Source organism: Propithecus coquereli, unplaced genomic scaffold (genome assembly GCF_000956105.1).
Source record: "Propithecus coquereli isolate 6110/MARCELLA unplaced genomic scaffold, Pcoq_1.0 Scaffold8, whole genome shotgun sequence".
Taxonomy (NCBI): domain Eukaryota; kingdom Metazoa; phylum Chordata; class Mammalia; order Primates; family Indriidae; genus Propithecus; species Propithecus coquereli.
The window spans coordinates 12,587,249-12,611,357 of NW_012154173.1; the positions used below are offsets into that span (position 1 = coordinate 12,587,249).

At 40.5% G+C, this 24,109-nt stretch overlaps 1 protein-coding gene across 3 annotated transcripts in view; it reads left to right on the forward strand.

Annotated features, from left to right (window-relative positions):
* The window catches only part of NCOA2 (nuclear receptor coactivator 2), a 179,049-nt gene extending 157,800 nt beyond the window's left edge, over positions 1 to 21,249 (forward strand). The window contains exons 15-22 of one of the 3 annotated variants that reach the window (XM_012663179.1): positions 688 to 853; positions 4,144 to 4,422; positions 4,580 to 4,657; positions 6,080 to 6,314; positions 8,494 to 8,671; positions 9,265 to 9,463; positions 11,630 to 11,719; positions 17,370 to 21,249. In XM_012663179.1, the coding sequence (XP_012518633.1) occupies positions 688 to 853; positions 4,144 to 4,422; positions 4,580 to 4,657; positions 6,080 to 6,314; positions 8,494 to 8,671; positions 9,265 to 9,463; positions 11,630 to 11,719; positions 17,370 to 17,381 (1,237 nt within the window). In that variant the 3' untranslated portion in view covers positions 17,382 to 21,249. The remainder of the gene's footprint in view (positions 1 to 687; positions 854 to 4,143; positions 4,423 to 4,579; positions 4,658 to 6,079; positions 6,315 to 8,493; positions 8,672 to 9,264; positions 9,464 to 11,629; positions 11,720 to 17,369) is intronic. The other 2 variants (XM_012663181.1, XM_012663180.1) reach the window with 2 other exon arrangements.
* The last annotated feature ends 2,860 nt before the right edge of the window (positions 21,250 to 24,109 follow it).

The window sequence follows — 24,109 nt, forward strand, 5'->3', positions numbered from 1 at the left end:
AAAAAAAAAAAAAAAAAGTGAAAGATCAGAACAACAGCAATATAATGAAGTTTAAAGTCCCTGTCCTCAATAAATTCACAATATAGTTGGGAACAAAAATAATGATTATTAAAGGTGCTACTTGGGGGTTAAAAAAAAAGAAGAAGAAGAAGAAGATTAATGTAGTTTTTATGCTTCCAGGTCTCTGGTCTCTCCAGTTGTCATCGTAGTGTCCCGAGGATGAGTCTTAAATCAGTTAGTGCTTCCTACCAAAGTTCAGAAAAGTACTTTCATTCCTTCAGTGCAGAGTAAATGTATACATGCTTGAGGAGTGAGCACAGATTTGTGGGACAGGATGGGCAGGTGGGCCCTGGAGCCACACAGATGTGTGCTGGAATCCTAACTTGGCAGTGTCTACCTTTGCCATCTCCTGCAGATAGTGTAACCTCGCTCAGCCTTGGCTTTGCCAGCCATGAGGTGGGGGATGATGGAAACACAAATCATACCTCAGGTGTCTAGATCTATGTCTGACCTGTATTGGGCACTGTATAAAGGGTATGTTATTTCAGATTGTCCTTTTGTTCTATCTTGGGCTGGTACAGTGGTTCATTGCAGACACCTCAGAAGTCAGTTGATACTTTCGTCTTTAAGAAAAAAAGTGTTCTCTAACCATCCGTAAGCCCAAGGTGAAGTTTTGTCTCTTTACAGACAGCCATTCGGCAGCTCTCCGGACGACTTGCTGTGTCCCCATCCTGCAGCCGAGTCTCCCAGTGACGAGGGAGCTCTCCTGGACCAGCTCTATCTGGCTTTGCGGAATTTCGATGGCCTGGAGGAGATCGATAGAGCTTTAGGAATACCCGAACTGGTCAGCCAGGTACGCACAGGAGGGCAGCTGGGGGCCGACTGTTCTTCGTGAGCACGAAGGTGGCCCTTTTCTTTTGTGTACAGGCGCTCTGCAGCTGCTGTTTAGAACACTGTTTTTCAGCTCGTAACAGGCTGGCCCTGTTTTCTTCCTCCCCCTGTCATTGTTACTGTCTTGGAAACTTTGGCCCAAAAATGGAAAACACTGAGAATGAACTTTATGTATAATTTGAGTTATTGAGGAGAAAGGCAGAAACTCAGGTTCCGCTCACCTGGTGTCTGCCCTGGCTGATAGGGAGGGACACACGAGGCGCAGAGAACGGAGAAACCGCGCACGGCACGTTGCTGCCCAGAGACCTGAGCCCTTCCGCCTGGAAGCCAGCGTGAGCCTCCACAGCCATGAGCACCGTGTTCTTCCTACCCCTGTGGTCAGGGGTAGGAAGCTGTTGGTGCTGAAAGAATACTTTGCGTATAAGTTAGCAGAGATCATTTCAGAGGTAGCTACAACTGTCTCTAAATCATTTTGACCTTTGCGCAGGTTTAGCCCACAATAATTTGAGGGATATTTAAGCATAAATGGGAATATAAAAGAAGTTAACCAGTCTTAGTGAGCTTATTTAGTTTTCTTCCTTCCAGTAATTCGTTGGTTACTTTAAGAAAGTAAGTCTGGGCTGGGCGCGGTGGCTCACGCCTGTAATCCTAGCTCTTTGGGAGGCCGAGGCGGGCGGATTGTTTCAGCTCAGGAGTTCGAAACCAGCCTGAGCAAGAGCGAGACCCCGTCTCTACTAAAAATAGAAAGAAATTAATTGGACAACTAAAAATATATAGGAAAATAAAAAATTAGCCGGGCATGGTGGCGCCAGCTACTCGGGAGGCTGAGGCAGGAGGATCACTTGAGCCCAGGAGTTTGAGGTTGCTGTGAGCTAGGCTGATGCCACGGCCCTCTAGCCCAGGCAACAGAGCAAGACTCTGCCTCAAAAAAAAATAAAATTAAAATAAATTAAAAAAACTTTGAAAGTGCTTGATAGTTTAATTGGTCTTGTTGGTAAAATAAATAAAAATAAAAAAGAAAGTATTTGATAGCAGAGATATAATAAATAACCTAACACAGTCTCGTGAAATAACATAGTACTGTCTGAATCTGGCTACACAGCTAAATTCGCGTGACGCGGCACATCCTAAAGAGTAATCTGGAAAAACCATCACACTCTTGTTACTGTCTTCCTCTTTACTCAGCATGAGTCATCTTTATTTCTTACTGCCACAAAGTACCTTCCAGGGTCCATTCTACTTCCTGGGTGTGTTGACGTATCACAGGCCTGTGAGGAGGGTGATGCGGAGTCACTGGAGACTTCTCTGAAGCATTCAAATTAGTCTCGTCATAATTCCCACAGTTCAGCAGACAGAAGTGGGAGTAAAGACTTGTCAATTCATATTGAAAACAGCAGAATGGAAAGAAAAGACTTGAGGTTACAGGCTATAACCTGAAATAACTCAAGACAGGAAAATGGCGTTTAAATATTTCCTGTGTGGCTGGTGTGTTTTGCCTTCAGTGATAGAATTTAGCATTCGGTATTGTTGTCCTTGAGTTTGTCTAAGTGACATTTAAAAATGAGATCCTTGGAGTTAGTTGCTGAGTGACACGTAACGTTTTTATCAAAACTAGTGTCATGTCGTCATTTAATATTTTTAGTCACTTTTAAAATTTATGTGACTTCTATTTTGTCTTATCAAATCTACCATCATAATAATATTGTCATTTAAACTAAATTACAGAAATATTATTAGGTAGAATCAGGGGGAATGTAGAATACAAATAACTTTATTTATACTCATCAGCATTGTATGTTTTCTTTGAAAATGGAAATTACTTAATTAGATTATCTCTCTAGTAAAGATGGGCAAATATTTAAAGTTCTGAGATAGTTCTGTATATGTAGTTAAGGCAGTAATTCAACGAGAATGGCTTCTGCTGCTTAGACTCCATCCGCATGTCTGCAGCTACCGTGGGAAGGGCAGTGGGCCCCTGGCTATCACATGCTAGCCTTGCGGCTATGCTGATCTGATCCCAGGACTCGGGGTGGCTCCAGCACTACGTGGGTAGACAGTTTTAATGAAGGCCTAGGACTATACTAAGCTAAAGAAAACTTGGGAGATTTTATTGCTGCTGGAGTCTTTCCCTCCTCAGAAGCAATTTCTCCTAGAAGCAGGAGAAGAAAGAGAATGAGCCAGGTACACCTTCCCCTCCACACATACATATCCAGGGCCCCTGGGTCTGAGGTGTCCCCTGGGGAGTTCTGGACTTTCCACACCTGCCTCATTCTAGCCCAGGTAGATGGGAGGCCCTTAAGACATCCCAAGTGACAAACACTTGGATTGTGTCTAGTTGGTAATGAGTACGTGGGAAGTTCTGGCAGCCACAGAAAACAAATAAAAGGCAGTGTGTCGCACTGAGGATCTCAGATCCCAAATCACAAAATGAATTGGAACCCACCACATACTAGCTGAATAGACTCATTGTATGGTGGTAGCCTTTGAGTCTCAGCCTTTAAGTCTCAACTTTGCCATCTGCAAAATGGGGGTGATGGTGGTCAGTATCCCAACGCTGCTGATCCCAGCTAGGTACTAACTTGTTCTCGAACTGAAATGATTTATACAAGTGTGACTGATCAGTCAAAAAACTTAACACTTCTAGGCCAGGCACAGTATCTCACGCCTATAATCCCAGCACTTTGGGAGGAAGATCACTTCAGGCCAGGACTTCAAGACCACCCTGGGCAGCATAGCAAGACCCTGTCTCTACAAAAAATAGAAAAATTAGCCAGATATTGTGTTGTGCACCATAGTCCCAGCTACTAGGGGGGCTGAGGCAGGAGAATTTCTTGAGCCAGGAGTTCAAGGCTGCAGTGAGCTATGATGGCACTACTGCACTCCCGCCTGGGTGATGGAGTAAGACCCTGTCCAAACTTAACACTTCTAAGGCACAGTTGTGTTTTAAAGTCCAGGCCAGTCCTTGCTGAGTGGAGTGAGTAGGAGGCATTCCGGAGTCATGGCCCATTTCTCCCTTGGAAGAAGTGCTGCTCTAGAAGTCAGACTTGACGCCTGCTGCGTTCCCTGTGTAACTGGGTCTGTTGAACACAGGCATTTTTTAGAAAGAAAAGTAGACCCAAGCTAAAGGTACCTTTGTGTAGTAAGTACAGTATAAAAATCTTTAAATACATGACAGTGAAAGAAAACAGCCTTATACTGACTCGGCTGTTTTTCAAGTTTTAATTTGTCTGGGATTTGGGGCTTTCTCTTCAGAGCCAAGCAGTGGATCCAGAACAGTTCTCAAGCCAGGATCCCAGCATGCTGCTGGAGCAGAAGGCCGCCGTTTTCCCACAGCAGTACGCATCTCAGGCACAAATGGCCCAGGGCAGCTACACTCCCATGCAAGATCCAAACTTTCACACCATGGGACAGCGGCCCAGCTATGCCACACTCCGCATGCAGCCCAGACCCGGCCTCAGGCCCACGGGCCTAGTGCAGAACCAGCCGAATCAGCTGAGACTTCAACTTCAGCATCGCCTCCAAGCACAGCAGGTGTGTTCTTCGATGGCCCAGGAGTCAGGGGTGGTGGCTGGAGAACAAGGGGAAGGCGAACGTGAGATGGAGCAGCAGTCCAGCAACAGGCAGATAGTGGGTTGGGGAGGGTGTGATTTACAGTACAATGTCCTGATTCCTGTGCGTATGTATTTAGAACCGCCAGCCACTTATGAATCAAATCAGCAATGTTTCAAATGTGAACTTGACTCTGAGGCCCGGAGTACCGACGCAGGTAAGGGAACAGACCAGCCATCCACTTTCATTGTGTCCATCTAATTTCTCTTCTAATTTCTCCCTCTGTGATAACCTGAGTAAAGTAACTTGGTCAGAAAATCCTGATCAACACACTGGATCTCTGCTGTCACCCAGTTATCTATCCAGTATGTCACTTTGGTAGTTCCCCTCTCAACACTATCATTTTTATTGCCAGGTGTAGTCGATTCTTGTTATTCTGGGGAATTACGTGACAGGAGGTTAGTGCAAATGCTGAATTAGAGAATACTGAACTGTTGTTCCTAGGAGAAATACAGGGTTGGGTTCCTGCAAGCCGCTGATCACAACATTTTCATCAACCAGTCAATACATAACCTAGTTTTGTGTGTTTCTGTTTAAAGACCTCTTATTTAATATGTAAATATGTATTCTTGATTCATTAACATTGAACCCAACAGCACCACTCAGACCTGAATGAAACTTATCTAACACACCTGTTTTACCCTGAAGGCACATCCCAGCCTCTTGTACTTGGGAACTCTAGGCAGCCCGTCAGCAGGTGCTTGAGTGCCATTTTAAAAAGCAAAATCACCAAGAGGAGAAACAAAAAATGCAAAAATCTTGGCACTGAGTAGACCACAAAGAGGACACTCATTTACAGTATGAGGGCTGAAACAGGAATTGCCTTGTTCAGCCTCAGCTGGAAGTGTGCACTTTGGTGTCTAAAATATTTTGCCACTGTGCTCATGTCCACAAGTGACCACGACAGCGCCACGAGTATTGATGTAGGGGTTAAAAATAAATTCCAGTGAATAGGCAACTTCACAAATATGGAATTCATGAATAATAAGGATCAACTCTACTTAGGCCACATAAGCAACTTTGTACCTCTCACTGACAGCAAGCCCTGGAGTCCCTTCCCTTCATCCGCCCTCTTCCCTCCTATATGTTCCCGTTCCCCTCTTCCCCTGCTCTCCTCCCTTTCTTCCTGTCTCTGTTCGGCCCCTTCTGGAGTGTTCCGTATCACCTTTTGTCATAGTGACTTTTGTTTCTCTTTAGACTTGTTGTATGTCCCTCAGATGAGACTCTAAACTGCCATCCTCAGGATATATATCGCAGAGTCTTCTTAAAGAAAGGACCGTGTTCTTTTGAGGTCCTTCAGTTAACTGTGTCCTTACAAAGTGAGGATACGTGATTGATACTCACGTTGAACTTAACCCTGTTAAGTCATAGCAGGGTTTCAGAATAATCATCATATCTTTAGAACTTAGACGCTCACATTTTCAATCAACTTCAACTCGAAGTTCCTCCCATGTAATTTTTTTTTCCAAATAACTTTACCCAAGGTAGTACCATGGTTTTCCTGTCTGTAATATTCACTTTGGTTTTTAATCTTTGTCTATCCCCAATGTTTTCCCCCATGTATTGCCCCCGATTTCAGGCACCTATTAATGCTCAGATGCTGGCCCAGAGACAGAGGGAAATCCTGAACCAGCATCTCCGACAGAGACAAATGCATCAGCAGCAGCAAGTTCAGCAGCGAACTTTGATGATGAGGGGACAAGGGTTGAACATGACACCGAGCATGGTGGCTCCTAGTGGTATACCAGCAGCCATGAACAACCCCCGGATGCCCCAGGCAAACGCACAGCAGTTTCCATTTCCTCCAAACTACGGTACTGGACTTCCATCCCCACCACCTTTCCCCAGTCCTTTCTCCCCGGTGTCCCCCAGTCCTGGGTCGCAGCTCCTCTCTCACAGCTCTTTGCATGGCTGCCAGATGCATCTGGCTAACCGGGGAATGATAGGAAACCTGGGAGGACAGTCGGGACCTGTCGGGAGTCCCCAGGTCCAGCACAGTACCTTCCAGGTACCACCTTTTCTCTGAGTGCAGGTCTTACTTTACGAATGGCCGAAGTAAGTGTGCGTGTGTCGAGTGTATCTGTGCTGTGTGTGGGTGCATACGAATGGATCTCTTTGTGTCAGTGTCTGTGAACACAGGTGCATATGTGCATATTTATATTTGAAAGCCTCTGAGTCTGACTCAAACAAATCGATAGATACGAAATGTTGAATGACATATAAATTTAAATATTACGGCATTCTACAGCTTTTGAAACATAAAGACTTTCAAGATTATACCAAATCTTTAATGAATAGATAAAACTTGAAAAGTACAATATAGAAACCACAATGGGAGACCTCTTAGTTTTCTTCATATTGATTTGTTGTTTAATGTCAGTCTTGAGAGATGAGATAGCAAGTGTGTAATGTCATAAACGTTAATATTTGTGTGCATGTCATGGTCAATTAATAGTTGAATAATATTGATAAAAGTGCTTACATTACGCCGGGTGCGGTGGCTCACGCCTGTAATCCTAGCACTCTGGGAGGCAAGGCGGGTGGATCGCTCAAGGTCAGGAGTTCAAGACCAGCCTGAGCAAGAGCAAGACCCCGTCTCTACGAAAAATAGAAGTGGTGGTGTGCACCTGTAGTCCCAGCTACTTGGGAGGCTGAGGCAGGAGGATCGCTTAAGCCCAGGAGTTTGAGGTTGCTGTGAGCTAGGCTGACGCCACAGCACTCTAGCCCCGGCAACAGAGTGAGACTCTGTCTCAAAAAAAAAAAAGTGCTTACATTAACATTAATATTAGAAATGACTTCCCACCCTTTGCCAGAGTTATCTATAAATAACTATTAAGTCATTGTGTTGTCTAAATCAAGTCTCTTATTTCTTTAAAAAAAAAATGGAAAGATAATGTATTGCTTTTGTCTTAACTTTCTTTGGTAATTTAAGTATTAATTAAATATGCATATTTTGAAGTCTTACAGGCAAAAATGGACTAACTTAACGTCATCCCTGAAATATCGTAAGAAGTTGCCACCCTTGTTTTCCCAGCTCCTTTCCTCTCGTTCCTTTTTTTGTTTGTTGTAAAGACAGGGTCTCGCTCTGTCACCCAGGCTGAGTGCAATGGCGCAATCATAGCTTTAACTCCTAGCGTCAGGGGGTCCTCCTGCCTCAGCCTCACAAGTAGTTAGGACTACAGGCATGTGCCACCACACCCAGCTAAGTTTTTTTGTTTGTTTGCTTTGTTTTTTTAATTTTTTTGTAGAGACAGAGTCTTACTATGTTTCCCAGGCTGGTTTCATGCTCCAACCTCAAGCGATCCTCCCACCCCAGCCTCCCAAAGTGCTGGGATTACAGGCGTGAGCCACCCTGTTTCCTTTTTGGTGATTTAGAAAATTCTGCCTCAAAATTGAACAAGAAACATATTGAATTTTTTTCTTATTCTTACTAGTCTTGGATAGCACTAAAGTACCACAAATCTTTTTATATAAATACAAAACAAACTAATCATGAGTGCAATTACTTATTTTTAATAATATGTCCATCTTATCATGGAAAGACTTAATTCAATGGAAAATTATTCAAATGTGTTGACTTTTGATGTGTAGCAGAACTTTAATCCAATTTAAACAATCTAATTGTAGTGATATATAAAAATTTAAAGACTTTGTCTATTTCAGGTCACAGAGAAATATGTATATTTTACCCAGTCTTGATTTGTAAATGGATTTGAGGAAAGAATAGTGTTTTCTCTAACTGTAGCCATGATGGTTAATATGGTTCCTAGGCACACTCTAATTGCTACAGAGAATCAAAATATGGAGATTTTTTTCCTCCATGCATTTTATCTCAGCTTGGAATCTCTGAAATGGATGTAATCAATCATCTCATGATCATGTATTTGAAAGTAATTTTCTGTGCATACTTAATTTGTAATACTCTCTTTTCTCCCCTCTGTCCCTGTGATAAAACTAACAGCCTCTTTTGGATTTCTGTTTTGTTTTTTTAAGGAATAAGTCAGCAACCTGATCCAGGCTTTACTGGAGCTACGACTCCCCAGAGCCCTCTCATGTCGCCCCGAATGGCACACACCCAGAGTCCCATGATGCAGCAGTCTCAGGCCACCCCAGCCTACCAGGCGCCCTCAGACATGAACGGATGGGCACAGGGGAACATGGGCGGAAACAGGTAGTGCCGTGGTTCTGGGTCTTTGGGGGATGAATGATCACCAGGGAGACTTTCTACAGACTGCCTGTGCCTTTCCTTTATTTTTCTTTTGACTTCTTCGCGCAAGCAAGCCATATCAACTGCTAAGCCAGTTAACTTTTCCTGGGGCAGGCAGGAGTCACCAGAATTTACAAAAGCTTAGCAAAATACCTTTTCCTTTGAAGTAAAAAGAACATCTCTAAAAGGAACCACCCCCGAATTTATGATAGAAGCTGCTGTGGAAGGCAGTGACCTAGAAGCCGCCCTTTATCAGTACATGTGATAAAAACAAACAAAAAGCTCCTCTGAGGCAGACATCAAAGTGCGGGATATACGTTGAGCATCTTGGTGATATTCCGAGAAGGAGAAGAGCTTGGTCACCTCTGCAGCTTCCGTGACCGCAGCTTCCCCTGCTATCTCAGGCCTCAGTGACCCCACCGCCTGCTGGCCACCCTGCCGTGGGTTCACATTTATTCACTCTGAAGTAAATGCCTGAGAAACAAGTGCTCTACACTGCCTGCCTCTACTTGCCATCAGGCTCTAACGTTTTATGTCATCTCTCTGTTATGTTCTAGCATGTTTTCGCAACAGTCCCCACCACACTTTGGGCAGCAAGCAAACACCAGCATGTACAGTAACAATATGAACATCAATGTATCCATGGCGACCAACACCAGTGGCATGAGTAACATGAACCAGATGACAGGACAGATCAGCATGACCTCAGTGACCTCCGTGCCTACGTCGGGGCTGTCCTCCATGGGTCCTGAGCAGGTGAGCACCTGAGGCTTCCAGTCGTAGCTTTTTGTGTATTTCTGCATTAAATATATCTTTCCACGTACCTAACGTCTGCTGTCAGCACCCACATTTATTTTGAAAAGTGTTTTTTCACCTTATATTCACCTGTGTGAGTGAGATTTAGCAAAAATACTTGTTAATGCTGAAATAAACACGAAAGGATTTCTGACTGCTCAAGGATCTTTTAAAATCTTTCTTAACTGTCTCATCATTTACATTTTTCTCTTATTTAAGAATTTAGCAGTATCTAAAATGAATCACTAAAAATTATGGAGTGGTGAATATGCTTTTTAAATAGCTTTATTTTAGGTTTATACTTTGAGAACTGATTTTTTCCTAAATGTAAAACCAGATGAAAAGCAAGAGCCAAACTACCTGCCATCCAGTTAGCTTGAAAGGATACGTCACTTATGCAGGGAGACTAGCACAGATAACCCGAAAACTGTTCTTTTAATCTTTGGAACACACATGTCATGATTTTTGGGTCAATTTTTTTTCAATAATTCTGTTTTCAGGGAACATTGTAGAGGGAAAGGGCATGCCTCTAACCCTCCCTTGGGTGAGGCAAAGACATAAAATGTAACCATAATGTTTGTACCCTCATAATACCCTGAAATAAAAAAATAAGAAAAAAAAACTTCCTAAAATAATAATAATAATGATAATAATAATAATTCTGTTTTGTGTTGAATAACACTGAAATGATTTTACTGTCTTTACATACACACCAAGTTCACTAGGTGGCAAAGACACTCAGCATTTGAGATGGTAGGAAAGCCAGCCTGGAGTTCAGAAATCTGTGGCTGACCCAGGAGTAAAGATACAGGTTTATAATTTTACCATGGTATTTACAGATCTTATTTTTAAAGGGCCCAAAATGCTGATCATTCTGCTACTGATCCTCCATAGTTCACACAAAGTAAAAATGTGGCAAGGACCCTGAGCCTTATTTCATATACAGAAAAACTGCAGCCCAGAAAATTTAAATGACTTAAGCACTGAATCATCGACAGTACTGAATTTCCATTAGAGCAAGATTGTAAGAATGGTGAAAGATTGAAAAGTTTGATTAGGTCTATTTAATTCTGATGTTAGTAGATTCAAAATCTTTACAAAAATTTACTGAATGTTACAATGCCTTCATGTTTTATTCTATAAAATGATGATTAATAAAAATGTAAGGTGGTACATGAAAAAAATTTAAAGAAAGCTCTTTGAATTTTAAAAAGGCTATGTGCTTATAGCAATAACTTGTACGTCTGTCATTGAATTTATGGTGATTAAATGCCTATTTGGGCAAATTAAACAGATATAAATTAAAGAAATACAGACTTGTATCTTTTCAGCGGAGAATATATAGGGTTAATGTTGAATTTCCTACAAAAGTGGCTCAGTAGTGACCCTTGATTTGCTAAGGAAAGCATACAAAGGAATGGCCACTGGGATAGTCTCACGTGGCCCTGGTCCAACCTGCCCAGAAATAAACTGATGCTTTTTTAATAATCCAGATAGTTTTGTAACTTTTGCATGGACTTTAAACTTTTTGAATATCAGAGTTAATTTGGAAGCCCAAAAAACACAACTGCAGTGTGTCTTCTGACAAAATCATTCCTCTATTAGCATTTTTACATTTACTTTGTAATTTATAAAATAAATGTACAAATGCAAATGAATAGTATGCTTTATCACAGTAAATTCACAAAATCCAGCACTGTTGTGGGTATTCACGCTTGTTCTTGTTAATTAATACCTTACCTAAGTAGCAAAGATGTCAGGAGCCTCTCAGGTGGCTTCAAAGTCCCAATGCGAGTCATTGGTCTAATTTGAACTGGCCAAAAAAGCGAACAGATTATGGCATGAAGATGTTTCTAATATTGTTGTCTCTGTTGAATTTCATTTCTGTATAGAATGCAAATAAAGTTTAATTTCGAAGGCAGCTGGTATAAGTATCTATTTTCATGTTCCTCTGTATTTCCCCCAAAACATACGCATGGGAGAATTGGTTTAGGGATGAAGCCATTGTTATATAGTCCTTTTCCCCATTATTAGATTCCTAAAAACAAAGGAGAGGAAGGGTGACGGTTGGTTGTTTCCCAGAACAGTTTTGGGTGTCCGGCTGAACCACCTGTCTTGTTGCCTCAGGTTAATGATCCTGCTCTGCGGGGAGGCAACCTTTTCCCAAACCAGCTGCCTGGAATGGATATGATTAAGCAGGAGGGAGACACATCACGGGTAAGAAACAGAGAAATGTATGAATGTGGTAGAAAAGTGAATATGAATATTCTGTAGAGGAAAATTGGCATAGATATATTAGCGCCCGGTAGATTAAAGATAGTTGTAAAATGTCTTCTGATTTCATTTGGCATACAGTGCTTTTGTGTGAGTAATTATTGCTTTAAGCTCATTTTAATTGAGCCAGTGGTAACGTATGAATTAAGAACACTGATTTTACCCTGGGATGATATTACTACAGCAAAGCAAAAAATAAAGTAGCAAAGAATTAGTCATGTTAAGACAAACTTTATTTTTTCTTTTTCTGAATCATAATGTTAGATTTTTAGGAGGATGAAGAGGAATTAACTAATAATTGTTCTCTTTCTGAAGTCTAAGTATTTTTCTGTATTTCATTGTGTTTAGGCAGTAATCTTATGTATTATTTGCTCATTGTACCTTAAACACTTGTTCTAAGGCGAGTGATATTACCGTGTTTAGCCAAGTCTTAAAACCAGAGAATAATTAGTACTTAGAACCCAACTGAAATGTGTGCCTAGCGCCAGATCGCTTACAGGGAGAGCTCTGTGAGCAGTTTGGCACATTGGTAATCCGGCCTGCGTGGCCCTCTTAAGCTCAGGGATATGACCTTAGCAATAGATAGCTCTCTTTCTAAAAGTTCTCTCCCAGTAGGAAAAATGTAGGGTCGATGTTGAATTTCCTACAAAAAAGGGGGTCTTGGATGGGTTTTTTTTTGTTAATGTTAACATTCAAGTTTAGAAGTTAATGGCATAAATTTGATCCAGATTTTAATAACATATTGTGTTAGTATTCTCCATGTGGTTTCTCGTGTTTTTAAGAAGCACAGTCACGGATGGCAGAGATGCTGGCTGTGGGTGGCAGTCCCGTAGATGTTGTCCATACATGCCCAGATGGTACACTGCTCAGATGCACAAATGCATGAAAACTCACTCAAATGGTTTACATATTGATACATTACTGTATTTCATATTGACCATGTGTTTAGACTTGAAATGTGCCGTTGATCAAGGTTTAACTCCCGCTTGGGGGGCTAGTGTCTTCCCGGATGCCAGTCCCGTTTTTCCCCTACTAAAGCGCACAGGAAGTGAGTGCTCACGTAACTCAGTGGTGGCTCGCGTGCAGAAGTAGAGCTTTGAAGCGTGGGATGCACTTCCCAGAGGAGCAGTGACATTGGTGATAATTAGGCTCCCACAGAGTTCAGCCATTTTAACCCAAAAGTGCCGAGGAGCTTAACCTCTGAGCACATCCTATCTCTATGGGGAAAAAGTGCATTTGGGAGGCCAGGCTCACATTTCCCTCCCTGAATCCCCACAGTGAGATTCGGCCTCCCTCCCTCGCTCTTCAGCGTGTGACTGGATGCCGGCCTAGGCCAGGGCTCCAGTGACCCTGAGAAAGCCACTTTGCAGGTTAAGGCCCTCAGAAGCGCTGCACAGGCCTGGGCTTCCACTCCTTTCTCCCGAGAGCTCCAGGATTTGACCTGTCTTGTGTCCTTTCTCTGCTGCCATATTACCTCCAAGAAGAAAAAACTTGCTTACTATAAAGCAGAATACTCAGATGGTCCCATATTCTGCCTTTTAAAAGAAATTACAGAAACAACCAACATGTATTAAGCATTGACTGCAAGCCTGGTTCTCCGCTAAGAGCTTTATTTAGATTCCCTCCTTTAAGCCACACCACAGCCATCTGGTAGAGCCACTGTTGGGTTGTTTGTTTGTTTTTGTTTTTAAGAGACAGGCTGGACTCGAAAGCCTGGGCTCAAGCCATCCTCCCACCGCAGCCTGTAGCTGGGACTACAGGTGCAGGCCACCCCCTGGCAAGCCACTGTTTTGAGAGTTTACTGATGAACCCAGGCTGGCTGACCCCCGAATGTGCATTCTTAACCCTTGCACTCTACTGCTCACTCCTCCAAAGGGAACACCAAGCTCTTGTGAGATTTTTCTCACAAGAGAAAAATTTTCCAATGCAGGGAGCATCAGAAAAAATCAAAAAGGAATAAATTGTTTTCTTTGGTGCCATTCCCTTCTCGTTTTACTTAGATCCTGAGGGGAAAAGAAAGATAGTCACAGGTACTGTGGGACAGACAGTAAAGATTCAGCTACATGTTTACAAGAGTCGTCAGCCTCGGGCATTGGGATACTTCATCTCAGGTGGGAGGGACCTCCAGACCAAGGAAAGGGAAGGACCTTTTGGCCTCCAATGCAAGGACTGTCCTGGGCCCTTCGTAGATATTTAAGGCTCCCAACATTTTCAGAAGAGGAAACTGAATTTACCCACGGTCACACAGCTAGCATGTGGTGTACCTAGGGTTGAAGACTTGGGGAACTGGTGGCCAAGCCTGATTCAACTGAGGGAGAAGGTGGCTGGCCAGGGAGGGGTGACTGCTGGCAGCAGTCATAGGAGGCCAGGGGGACCACCTCGACCAGCACCACTCCACAGCGCGGCGGTGCTGGGCACCGTGGCAGGCCAGTGGGACCAAGGTGTTCACCTTCACACACATCCACATGCCCGATAGTGCCCACTAACCCAAAATGGAAAGATGCGTGTTAAGATCTCAAACAACAGCTTTCAATAAATATAGGGTATTCCCTCTGTCCATCAAAAGTGCTTTTGGGATCCCTGGTGAGAATCCGCTCTGTCTTTGCCTAGCCGGGCCACTTACACCTCTCCTGCTTTCCCTGGCTCTGCCTGTCCCCCTCTTGAGTCTGGCTCATCCATCTGCACTTTGTTCATGCTGGTCGTTACGGCCCGAGAGCAGTCTGTCTATGCACTCTAGTGTTCTGCAGAGAATATGTACGGTGTACCCCTTCTGTTTCGTGAGTAATAACTGGAAGGCACTTTGCATTTGTCACCATAGTGCTTACGTGTGCCCAGATAGGGGTTCGGTTGTCTTCATCCTCTGAATTTCTGCAATGTGCTCTGCTACTGTTATGAATCAAGGAACTTGAAAAGAATTTTTATTGGTAATCTGGTTCTATTTGTTGAACTAGAAAGCCAAAAAAACTGTTTAGAGAAGGGCAGTTAGTTTACTTAACCAAAAGAGTCCTTTTATATTTCTTCATGTATTTTTTATAAGGACTTACAGTACTCCTTTGTATTTGACACATATTTAAATAGATTTTAATTGAGTGTATTGCTCAGCAGCATAACTCCTGTATCCAGTAAAAAAGTATAATTGTAATTACTTGTATTTACTAGCGTTAGGAAAATGGATCACTCTCTAGGACTGGCTTTTGGTTGATGATGACGGTAACAGTGGCGATGACATTTACTGGGCACTCATGTTGTCCCAGGAACTGCTTAAACACTTTACATACATCATGTTGTTTAATCCACGCAGTAGCCCTAAGAAGTATCCCATACAGAAAAGTTAAATAACCCCCGACCCCCTCAAGTGATGCAGCCAAGACTCCACCCCGAGCAGTGTCACTCCCAAGGTGCGCCATGCTTGGTTGGCGTTCTCACAAATGATTCTGGCCAGTAGCTGCTCATTGATGTTAGTCCGTGCTAGGGATACTGCCTTAAAGTTTTTAAGCCCATAAATTGAATGGGGTATAAATACTTCTCAGTAGAATTTATTTTTCTAAACTAACTTGAAAATTGAGGGGTTTTTTTTCATATTTTAATCAGCACATATTTTCATATGAAATTATATAAGTGACACAAGTTAGGAATAAACATATTCAGCTTTATATCATAAAGTACATTAAATGTTCTTCTCTGAGAAGTATACTCACAGGTGTTCTTTGTTTTTTTTTTTTTGGAGACAGAGTTTCACTCTGTCACCCAGGCTAGAGTGCCGTGGCGTCATCATAGCTCACTGTAATCTCAAACTCCTGGGCTCAAATGATCCTCCTGCCTCAGCCTCCCAAGTAGCTGGGACTGCAGGTGCATACCACGACACCCAGCTAATTTTTCTATTTTTTTGTAGAGACGGGGTCTCGCTCTTGCTCAGACTAGTCTCAAACTCCTGACCTCAAGCAATCCTCCCACCCCAGCCTCCCAGAGTGCTAGGATTACAGGCGTCAGCCACCATGCCCAACCTAAGCTAATTTTTTAAGCTTAAGAGAGTTGTGTACCTGACCAGGAGCTAATGTAATTCCACCTTTCACCACAGAACTTTTGATCTGGCAACAGTTTCCTCAGAACTCTCTTTTTGGGGTGCTACAGTGAAATAGATTATGTGGGGCTTCCTCTCTCATCTTCCTTAAACTAGATAATTTCTAATGGCCCTGATGTGTTAGAATTCTGTGTCTAAATATCTCAATCTGAAGCAACTGCTGTATGTTCCCATGGCACCCACAGAACTCAGATCACATTGTAATTTGTCTGCCTTGCCTATTGAGCAATTTTTGTGATAGCAGTGACCAAGAATGTCTTCTTGTAGTTCTAGTCCCATAACAGATGTGCAATCAATATCCGCTAAATGAATGAAAACTTTTGGGGGGAAGACAGTCAATAGCCAAAGAAAAGCCTTAACATATACTCGCATCGGCCAAGGAAACATTTGCTCACGGTAGCCTTTGGTACTCCATCATTTATTTATTTATTTTTTTTTTTTTGAGACAGAGTCTCACTCTTTTGCCCGGGTTAGAGTGAGTGCCATGGCGTCAGCCTAGCTCACAGCAACCTCACACTCCTGGGCTCAAGCAATCCTCCTGCCTCAGCCTCCCGAGTAGCTGGGACTACAGGCATGCGCCACCATGCCCGGCTAATTTTTCTATATATTTTTAGTTGTCCAATTAATTTCTTTCTATTTTTAGTAGAGATGGGGTCTCGCTCTTGCTCAGGCTGGTTTCGAACTCCTGAGCTCAAACAATCCACCCGCCTCGGCCTCCCAGAGAGCTAGGATTACAGGCGTGAGCCACCGCGCCCGGCCGGTACTCCGTCATTTAAGTCATCAGCACGTAGAGCCAAAAACTAGCAGAAACACCCCTAGAGTCAAAACCCAGGTTTATTTAGCTCGCTGAAGCCAGGGAGAACACACCCATAGAACCTTGGAGTATCTCATAGGGAAAAATGAAGAGGGACATTTTTAGACTGGTCCAAAGGTCAAGAGTTCTCTCAATTGGTTGTTCATAGTCAGCTGCAGATCGAACTCCTTGTTCTACTGTTTCCCCCTTCTCACAACTGCACTTGACTAGTCTTTAAAAGAAAAAAAGAAAGAAGGACATTTTATAGAAGGTGAGTTTTTACCGGATGCATCTGAGGAAGGATTAGGAAGTAATGGCCCCTTCTGGATTGAATGCTGCCAGAAAGCACCTGGGTGAATTGCTGGGTGTTTCAGCAACTGGGTGTCTCAGTAATTTCTGTTGAAAAGGTCGGAGAAATGAAGTAGAGCTAGGATGTCATTGATAAGAGAGCAGCAGTCATTCAGGAGAGGTTAATAATCCATTTGCAGAGTGTACCCGGTAAGAAATAGCATGTAGACTGGATCATTCTGGTCTCTTTGGAAACATTGTGTTGGGTTAGGAACAGCACCATCTGCTTGTCCACATCCAAATCAAGTGTACTCATCCAGATGCAGCATTTGTGGTTTGCGTTATTTAAAACAAGTACTTTGATGTTTTTGTGATGGTTCCATCAGAAATTCAGGTATCTCACAACTCTTTATCTGTCTGTTTCCCTGCAGAAATACTGCTGACACTGAAGGTAGCTGGTTGCTTCTTTCTTCAGCTGACCGGGCTCACTTACTTAAGACACTTCCCAATCTGGAGAGCTGTGTCGATTTGTTTGGACCCAACTGACCTGCCAGCCGGTTCTGCCAGAGCCAGATCAGCAGACAGGCCTGGGCCTGGCTCCCAGAATGGAGTCTACTCGGCGTTTGCAGGAGGAGCCGCCTCTTCTCTTGACAGTCTGAAGCTCACATCCAGACAGTCGCTCAGTCTGTTCACTGCATTCACCTTAGTGCAACTTAGATCTCTCCTGCAAAGTAAATGTTGACAGGCAAATTTCATACCCATGTCAGATTGAATGTATTTAAATGTATGTATTTAAGGAGAACCATGCTCTTGTTCTGTTCCTGTTTGGTTCCAGACACTGGTTTCTTGCTTTGTTTTCCCTGCCTAATCAGTCTAGTACAAAAGACTAAGATTTCATCTGGGGGAAAAAAATAATAATAAACTAAAGGTATTTTAAGCTAGAACCTGCATTTGGGATGGAAGCAGGGCAGACACCATGGACAGCGCTGTATGTACAGACACACCCAATGAGTGAAGACCAATAATGTCAAAGTTGTATCTTTGGTAGAAAGCTCTAAAGACCATGTTGAAAAGCATTTCCAGTTATCGAATAGATGAAAAGGGGCCTGTGAGAGGGCTGTTAATATTAACAAGTCTTTTTCTTTTTTCTCCTTTATTAAAACCAAACTAGTTGACCTAAATCTTAAGTCGAGAAGAAATATTTTTCATTTCTAAATTAAATTCCCTTTAGATTGATCAGACAGCTTGAATAAGCGTCTCTTCTCCCCCTCTGTGATCCTGACTCCTCCCTTCCCCTGTCTGCCTTCCCCTCATCTTCCCTCCTCTCATTCATTTTTTAAAAAATAATATAAGCTACAGAAACCAGGTAAGCCCTTTATTTCCTTAAATGTTTTGCCAGCCACTTACCAATTGCTAACTATTGAATTTCAGAAAAATGCATTTACTGGCAGGGAGAAGAGCAAAGTTAAGACTTGACACCAGTCAAGCTAAGGACACCTGCTTTGGAAGCGTGTTTATTCTGTTCCCCAGCAACTCTGGCCTCCAAAAGGGGAGAAAATACTAGTGTGTTTAAATTGACAGCAGACATCACGACAGATTTAACCTCTGCCATGTGTTTTTTATTTTGTTTTTTAGCAGTGCTAATTAAGCCGAAGTTTTGTAAGGTACATAAAATCCAATTTATATGTAAACAAGCAATAATTTAAGTTGAGAACTTAAGTGTTTTAATTGTATAATTTTTGTGAGGTATACATATTGTGGAATTGACTCAAAAATGAGGTACTTCAGTATTAAATTAGATATCTTCATAGCAATGTCTCCTAAAGGTGTTTTGTAAAGGATATCAATACCTTGATTAGACCTAATTTGTAGACTTAAGACTTTTTATTTTCTAAACCTTGTGATTCTGCTCATAAATCATTTATCTAATCTATATGATATGCAGCCGCTGTAGGAACCAATTCTTGATTTTTATATGTTTATATTCTTTCTTAATGAACCTTAGAAAGACTACATGTTACTAAGCAGGCCACTTTTATGGTTGTTTTTCTTGCCCACTCTGGTAGGGGAATAATCTTTTATTAATTGGTATCAGTTTCAGACAACTGCAATACCAAGAAACTGATGACCTTTTTTGAGCTATTTCTCCTCAACCCCTAATACACGTACCTTTCTTACCTAAATTTCAGAATGATATCTTTTTGATGTCTAAAAAGCAAAGCATTTTATAATAATATCTCATTAGCCAGGCTTTTTAGGAACAGAGAAGTTTTTTCCTTGAAATTTGATTGTTTGTTTATTTGTGGCAGGGTGAAAAATGTACAGACTACCCCTATTTATATCTCTCTCTATATGTACAGATTATGGAAATATGGAAAGAGATATAGCCCAAAGATAAATGGTAAGTAAGTCTGAAAGTGTTGCTCCGTACTAAAGAAACTTTCTGGAAATTTGCATTTCGAGACTTTTTTCCACTTGAGAGGGATCTCAATACAGGGAGGTGGCCAAGGAACAGCACTTCTCAGTGGCCACCAGTTCACGCATCCCCTCAAAAAGCTCTACTTTTCTCCACCAAACCATTGGGTTACCCAACTGCGATGGAAGAAACGAGCAGATGTTGGCCCAGAACTCCAGGACCTCCTCCGTGGGACGAGGCTCATGTGGCACACAGTGTAACGTGACCAGTCTTAAATTAATTTTTAGAAATATGTGGATTAGAATGACTTTAACTTCACACAGCACAAAAGAGAAATGGAGTTTAAGCTGGATTTTTGTATTGTTTTGAGTTTTAAGTCCCTCTTTACTATAACACTGTCCAAAACTAACTATGTCTCTTTTGTCATTCCTCCATCTGCCCACTGTGTTTACTATCAGTCCCATTCAGACACATCTCTGCAAACCTGCGATACTGGTAATTTACAGTAGTTCATGATCGTTACTGTTTTGAAGGAAAAGAGATTATAAATTCTCTATGGTTCGGATCAGGCAATGGATTTTGTTTCACATCTGATTAGGAGAAAACAGTCAGCGAGGGAATCTCCTCTGATCATATTGATCACTATAGAAGCAAAAGCCAAATCAGTTCCCTTCATCATCAGTATTTCTTATGCTGTACACAATAAATTTGTTAGACTGAGTACTTGGTTTTTGTTTAATAGAACAAATAATCAGTGTTTTACTTATATTACTAAATGTGAAAAACATAATGTGAAAAGTATACATACATTAACTTGGTTGTAAAGCTCATTTAAGTGTTCATGTAATGTGGTAAGTTTAAAAAGTGAAGTGAGCTGTTTTACTACAATGAATTCATTCGACTCAAAGATCAAACTGCCCCTCCTCCATGTGTATATCTTATGGCCGGTAATAATTGAAAGCAACGTTTTTGCAGTTTATACAACGCAATTTTTAATCTGTGTTCAAAAATGGAGTTCATATGGGCTTAACACATGAAATGGGTGGCACATATCCACTTGCAGAACCCAAAGATACACAATCAATTTTGAAATGCAACTTAAGCCATTAATTGTTGGTGTGAATTTAAAATTTTCTAGTGTTTGTATGGTAGTATGCTGCCTAAGAGCAAAGTATTCTCTGCACAAAAGAAAATTACTGTAGTGGCTTCGATTTTAATTAGAATTTTCTCCCTGGTGTTTCTTTATAGACTAAAACAAAATCTTTTAAGTTTCTTACTACAGGTAAAAGCTATGTGCAAGAACCTCAAAATGCTAAAATCTAGCATAATGCCTTAGATCTGTTTTTAAGTCTTGTATATTCCTACATAGCTGTCCGATGTATTATATTTGTATAGTGAATTGTGTACAATTTTTGAATAAGTGCATCATCACTTAACGTTTATGTTGTCGAATAGTGATGATGATACATTTCTTCAAACATTTAACTGTCATTTTTTTTTCTTTGTCATTCGTGGGTTTTATTTGTACAGTTCCTCATGAAGTTGCATCTGAGATGTGTGTATATGAAAAGATTATACAAGGGTAAAATTAAGCAATATATTAACTATGGTTCTTCAGGAGAAAGCTTACAGTGTTTCAGGTTGTGATTTATTTTCAAAATGGAGTTGACTCTGAACATCACTTTGTTCACCTGCATTGATGTTTGTATTTCTAGTGTGAGCAGTTTATGCAAAGGTAGATATATTCAGAGAAATTTTAAATACATTTATGCAAGTTAATATTGCTTTGCTGATGCTATTTGCTTATTTGATGTTAAATAATGCTATTGTAAATAAAGAATTCTGTTGTTATTGCATCATTTAATAAATTTTAATGCCTTCGGGTTTTACATGGCTTTAGAGATTTTAGTGTGTTTATATTGTATCTTCTTTCATAATTGCATGTAAATTAAAAATACCTTATAATAATTTCTTACATTTATATGGTAGTTGACACTATTCACAGCATTTTAACATTTAATTCTTCCAGTAACCCATTTTATATATTTTTCAATTTGAAGCCAAGAAGGAGATATGTCTTAAGATTATCTAACTGCACATGCCAAGTCTAGTTCCTCTGCATCCTAAATGATGTTACTACTCTTTTTCACTACACCGTTCCACCTCCCATTCCCAAATAACCAAAAACATTTATAAGAATAATGTGGACTTTTGACTGCCTTATTAAGGTTATGTATCACATATTAGAATAGTCATATTGGTTTAATAGATTGGTTTAGTAATTGTTAATAATGCAAATAAAATACCTAAAACCTAGGTCATAAACTATATGAAATACTAGTAAATACATCTAGAATATATTTTTACAAGATAACAAAATGATCAGAAAAATGTATCAAGGTTGTTAACTATATTAACAGAATAAAGGAAGAAAAAAACATGATTAACTAATAGATGCCATTCAATAGATTTTCATAGAGGAAATGTTAGCACTCATTCACAAGAAAACCTATAGGAAAAGTAAATGCCCTAAACTTATTTAAGGTTATCTGATGGCAATCCCAATGAGACATCTTACTTAATAGTGAGCTATTAAAAGTATTAATTAAAGTCAACAAAACACGAAAGTCCACGACCAATGCTAAGAAATGAAGTATTAATAGAAGTATTAATGAAATATTAATAGTATTAATACAATAGGAGAAAGAAAACATTTTCAGCCAATTTGACTATCTATAGGGAAAACCCAAATGAATCAACTGACCTGCTCTTGGAATGAATTAAAAAGCTCCATCAGATGGCTAGAATATACAAAAAGCGATACCATCTATCCACACATATAACCAATTTTTAAATGTATGTTTTAAATATCCCCATTCACAATAACAAAATAAAACAACACTTATAAAATAGAATTATAGCTAACATGAAGTGCGAATGACCTTTGTGAAGAAAACGATATAGTTTCACTAACAGACTTCATAAAAAGGAGACATACCATGAACTCGGAAAGAAAGACCCAATATTATAAAACCATCCATTCCTCCCCCAAATTCATTATAATCCCAATCAAAATCCGAAAGTAAAATGCATTTGGAAGATATAATAGATGGGAAACTTTGAAGAAAACCATGTGGATCTTTTCACAACAAAAAACATACTGATTAGTAGTGTAAAATACTTAAAACAGATTTGAGTATATACATCAGAAGAACAGAATAGAGCCCAGAGACAGTTGACTGTGTAAATGTAAATTTAACATACGATACAGATTCCATTTCTAATCCATAGGAATCATTGTTGTAAAAAAAGTGGTGTTGAGACAGTTGGTCACATTTGGGAGAAATACCAAGCTAACTCCCTACCCCACAATATTAACAAATGTCAAATGGATCAGGGGGCTAAATGTAATGAAATGTAAAATGACTAGGATGATATATTTACATTATTAGAAAGGTGAAGACATTTTTTAAAAGTTACTAAGAAAAGGAAAAAAAGATATAAAAATGTAATATTCTACCAAAAATGTTAAATTCAAGACTCAGGAAACAAGATGTATAACAAAGTAATATTAAGGACAGATAAAAGTTTATTTAAAAAAATGAGAAATCAGAAAATGAGCAAAAGTATGAACAGGTAATGAAAGTAAAAAGCAAATATTAATAGGTACAAAACATCACTAGTAATCAATGAGATACTATTTTTCATCCATTCATTCGGCAAAAAACTAGTAACAGCCATATATACCTCCATGGACTGTTGTGGGACTATAAATCTTTTGACATCTATAGTAAATGTGTAAGTTTGCTAAGATGGGTATTTCTTCTTTGAATTTTGTGTAAAACTCATCCCTGAAGCTATGTGGCTGGAGTTGTCCAGCCTGAACTATTGTTGGTTTTTTTTCCCTTCCTAGCTTGTGCTTACTTTCAGTTTATTTTGGTGGGATTTTTTTTCTTTCTAACTTTTTGAGGATATACAAATAGTTCATTTTCAACCTTTAATTTTTTCTGTTATAGGTATTTCAAGGCTATAAGTTTTCCTCTGTTTACCGCTTTTAGCAGCATCCCACACATTCTGTCTAGTTATCCTATCAATTAAAATCTCCAATTAGGGTTTGAAGTTTTTCTTTCTCAGTTCTGTCAATTTTTGCTTCTTATTCAGAAGCTGTTATAATTTTCCACTTTATCTCTGGTAATGCTTATCTTGTTTTCTTTTTCTGACATGCAGAGAGGCACACTAAAGCTGAGTTAGTCTTGTATGCTGTATCTTTATTCATCCTTTAACTTTCGTCCTTGTAAACAGCATGTAAGCGGTTTCTTACTATAAATTTTTTAATCTGGTTTTCTGTCAGTTACTGAGAGTTGTTAAGGTCTCCTTCTCCCTTATATTATCTCTGCTTTTGTATTTTGAAACATTGGCACTAGGCACATAGGCATATATAATAGCTATATGTTCTGATAAATTGCCCCTTTAATCATTTGGTCTGTGATCAGCAAGTGAGGGAGGATGACAGGAATCTGGGGGAGGAATATTCCAGTTAGGACGAACAGCAATGGCAAGGGTCATGAGACACAAACCAGCTTGTGGTGTTTGAAGGACAGCAAGGGCAGTGTGTGGCTGGAGGAGACATCTGAGGGTGAGTAGCAGGAGGTGAGGTAGCCAGGGGCCAGATCATATAAGGTCTTAAAGACCAAGCAAGGCAAGGAATTTGGGTTTTATTCTAAGTGTAATGGGAAGCCACTGGAGGGAGAGTTT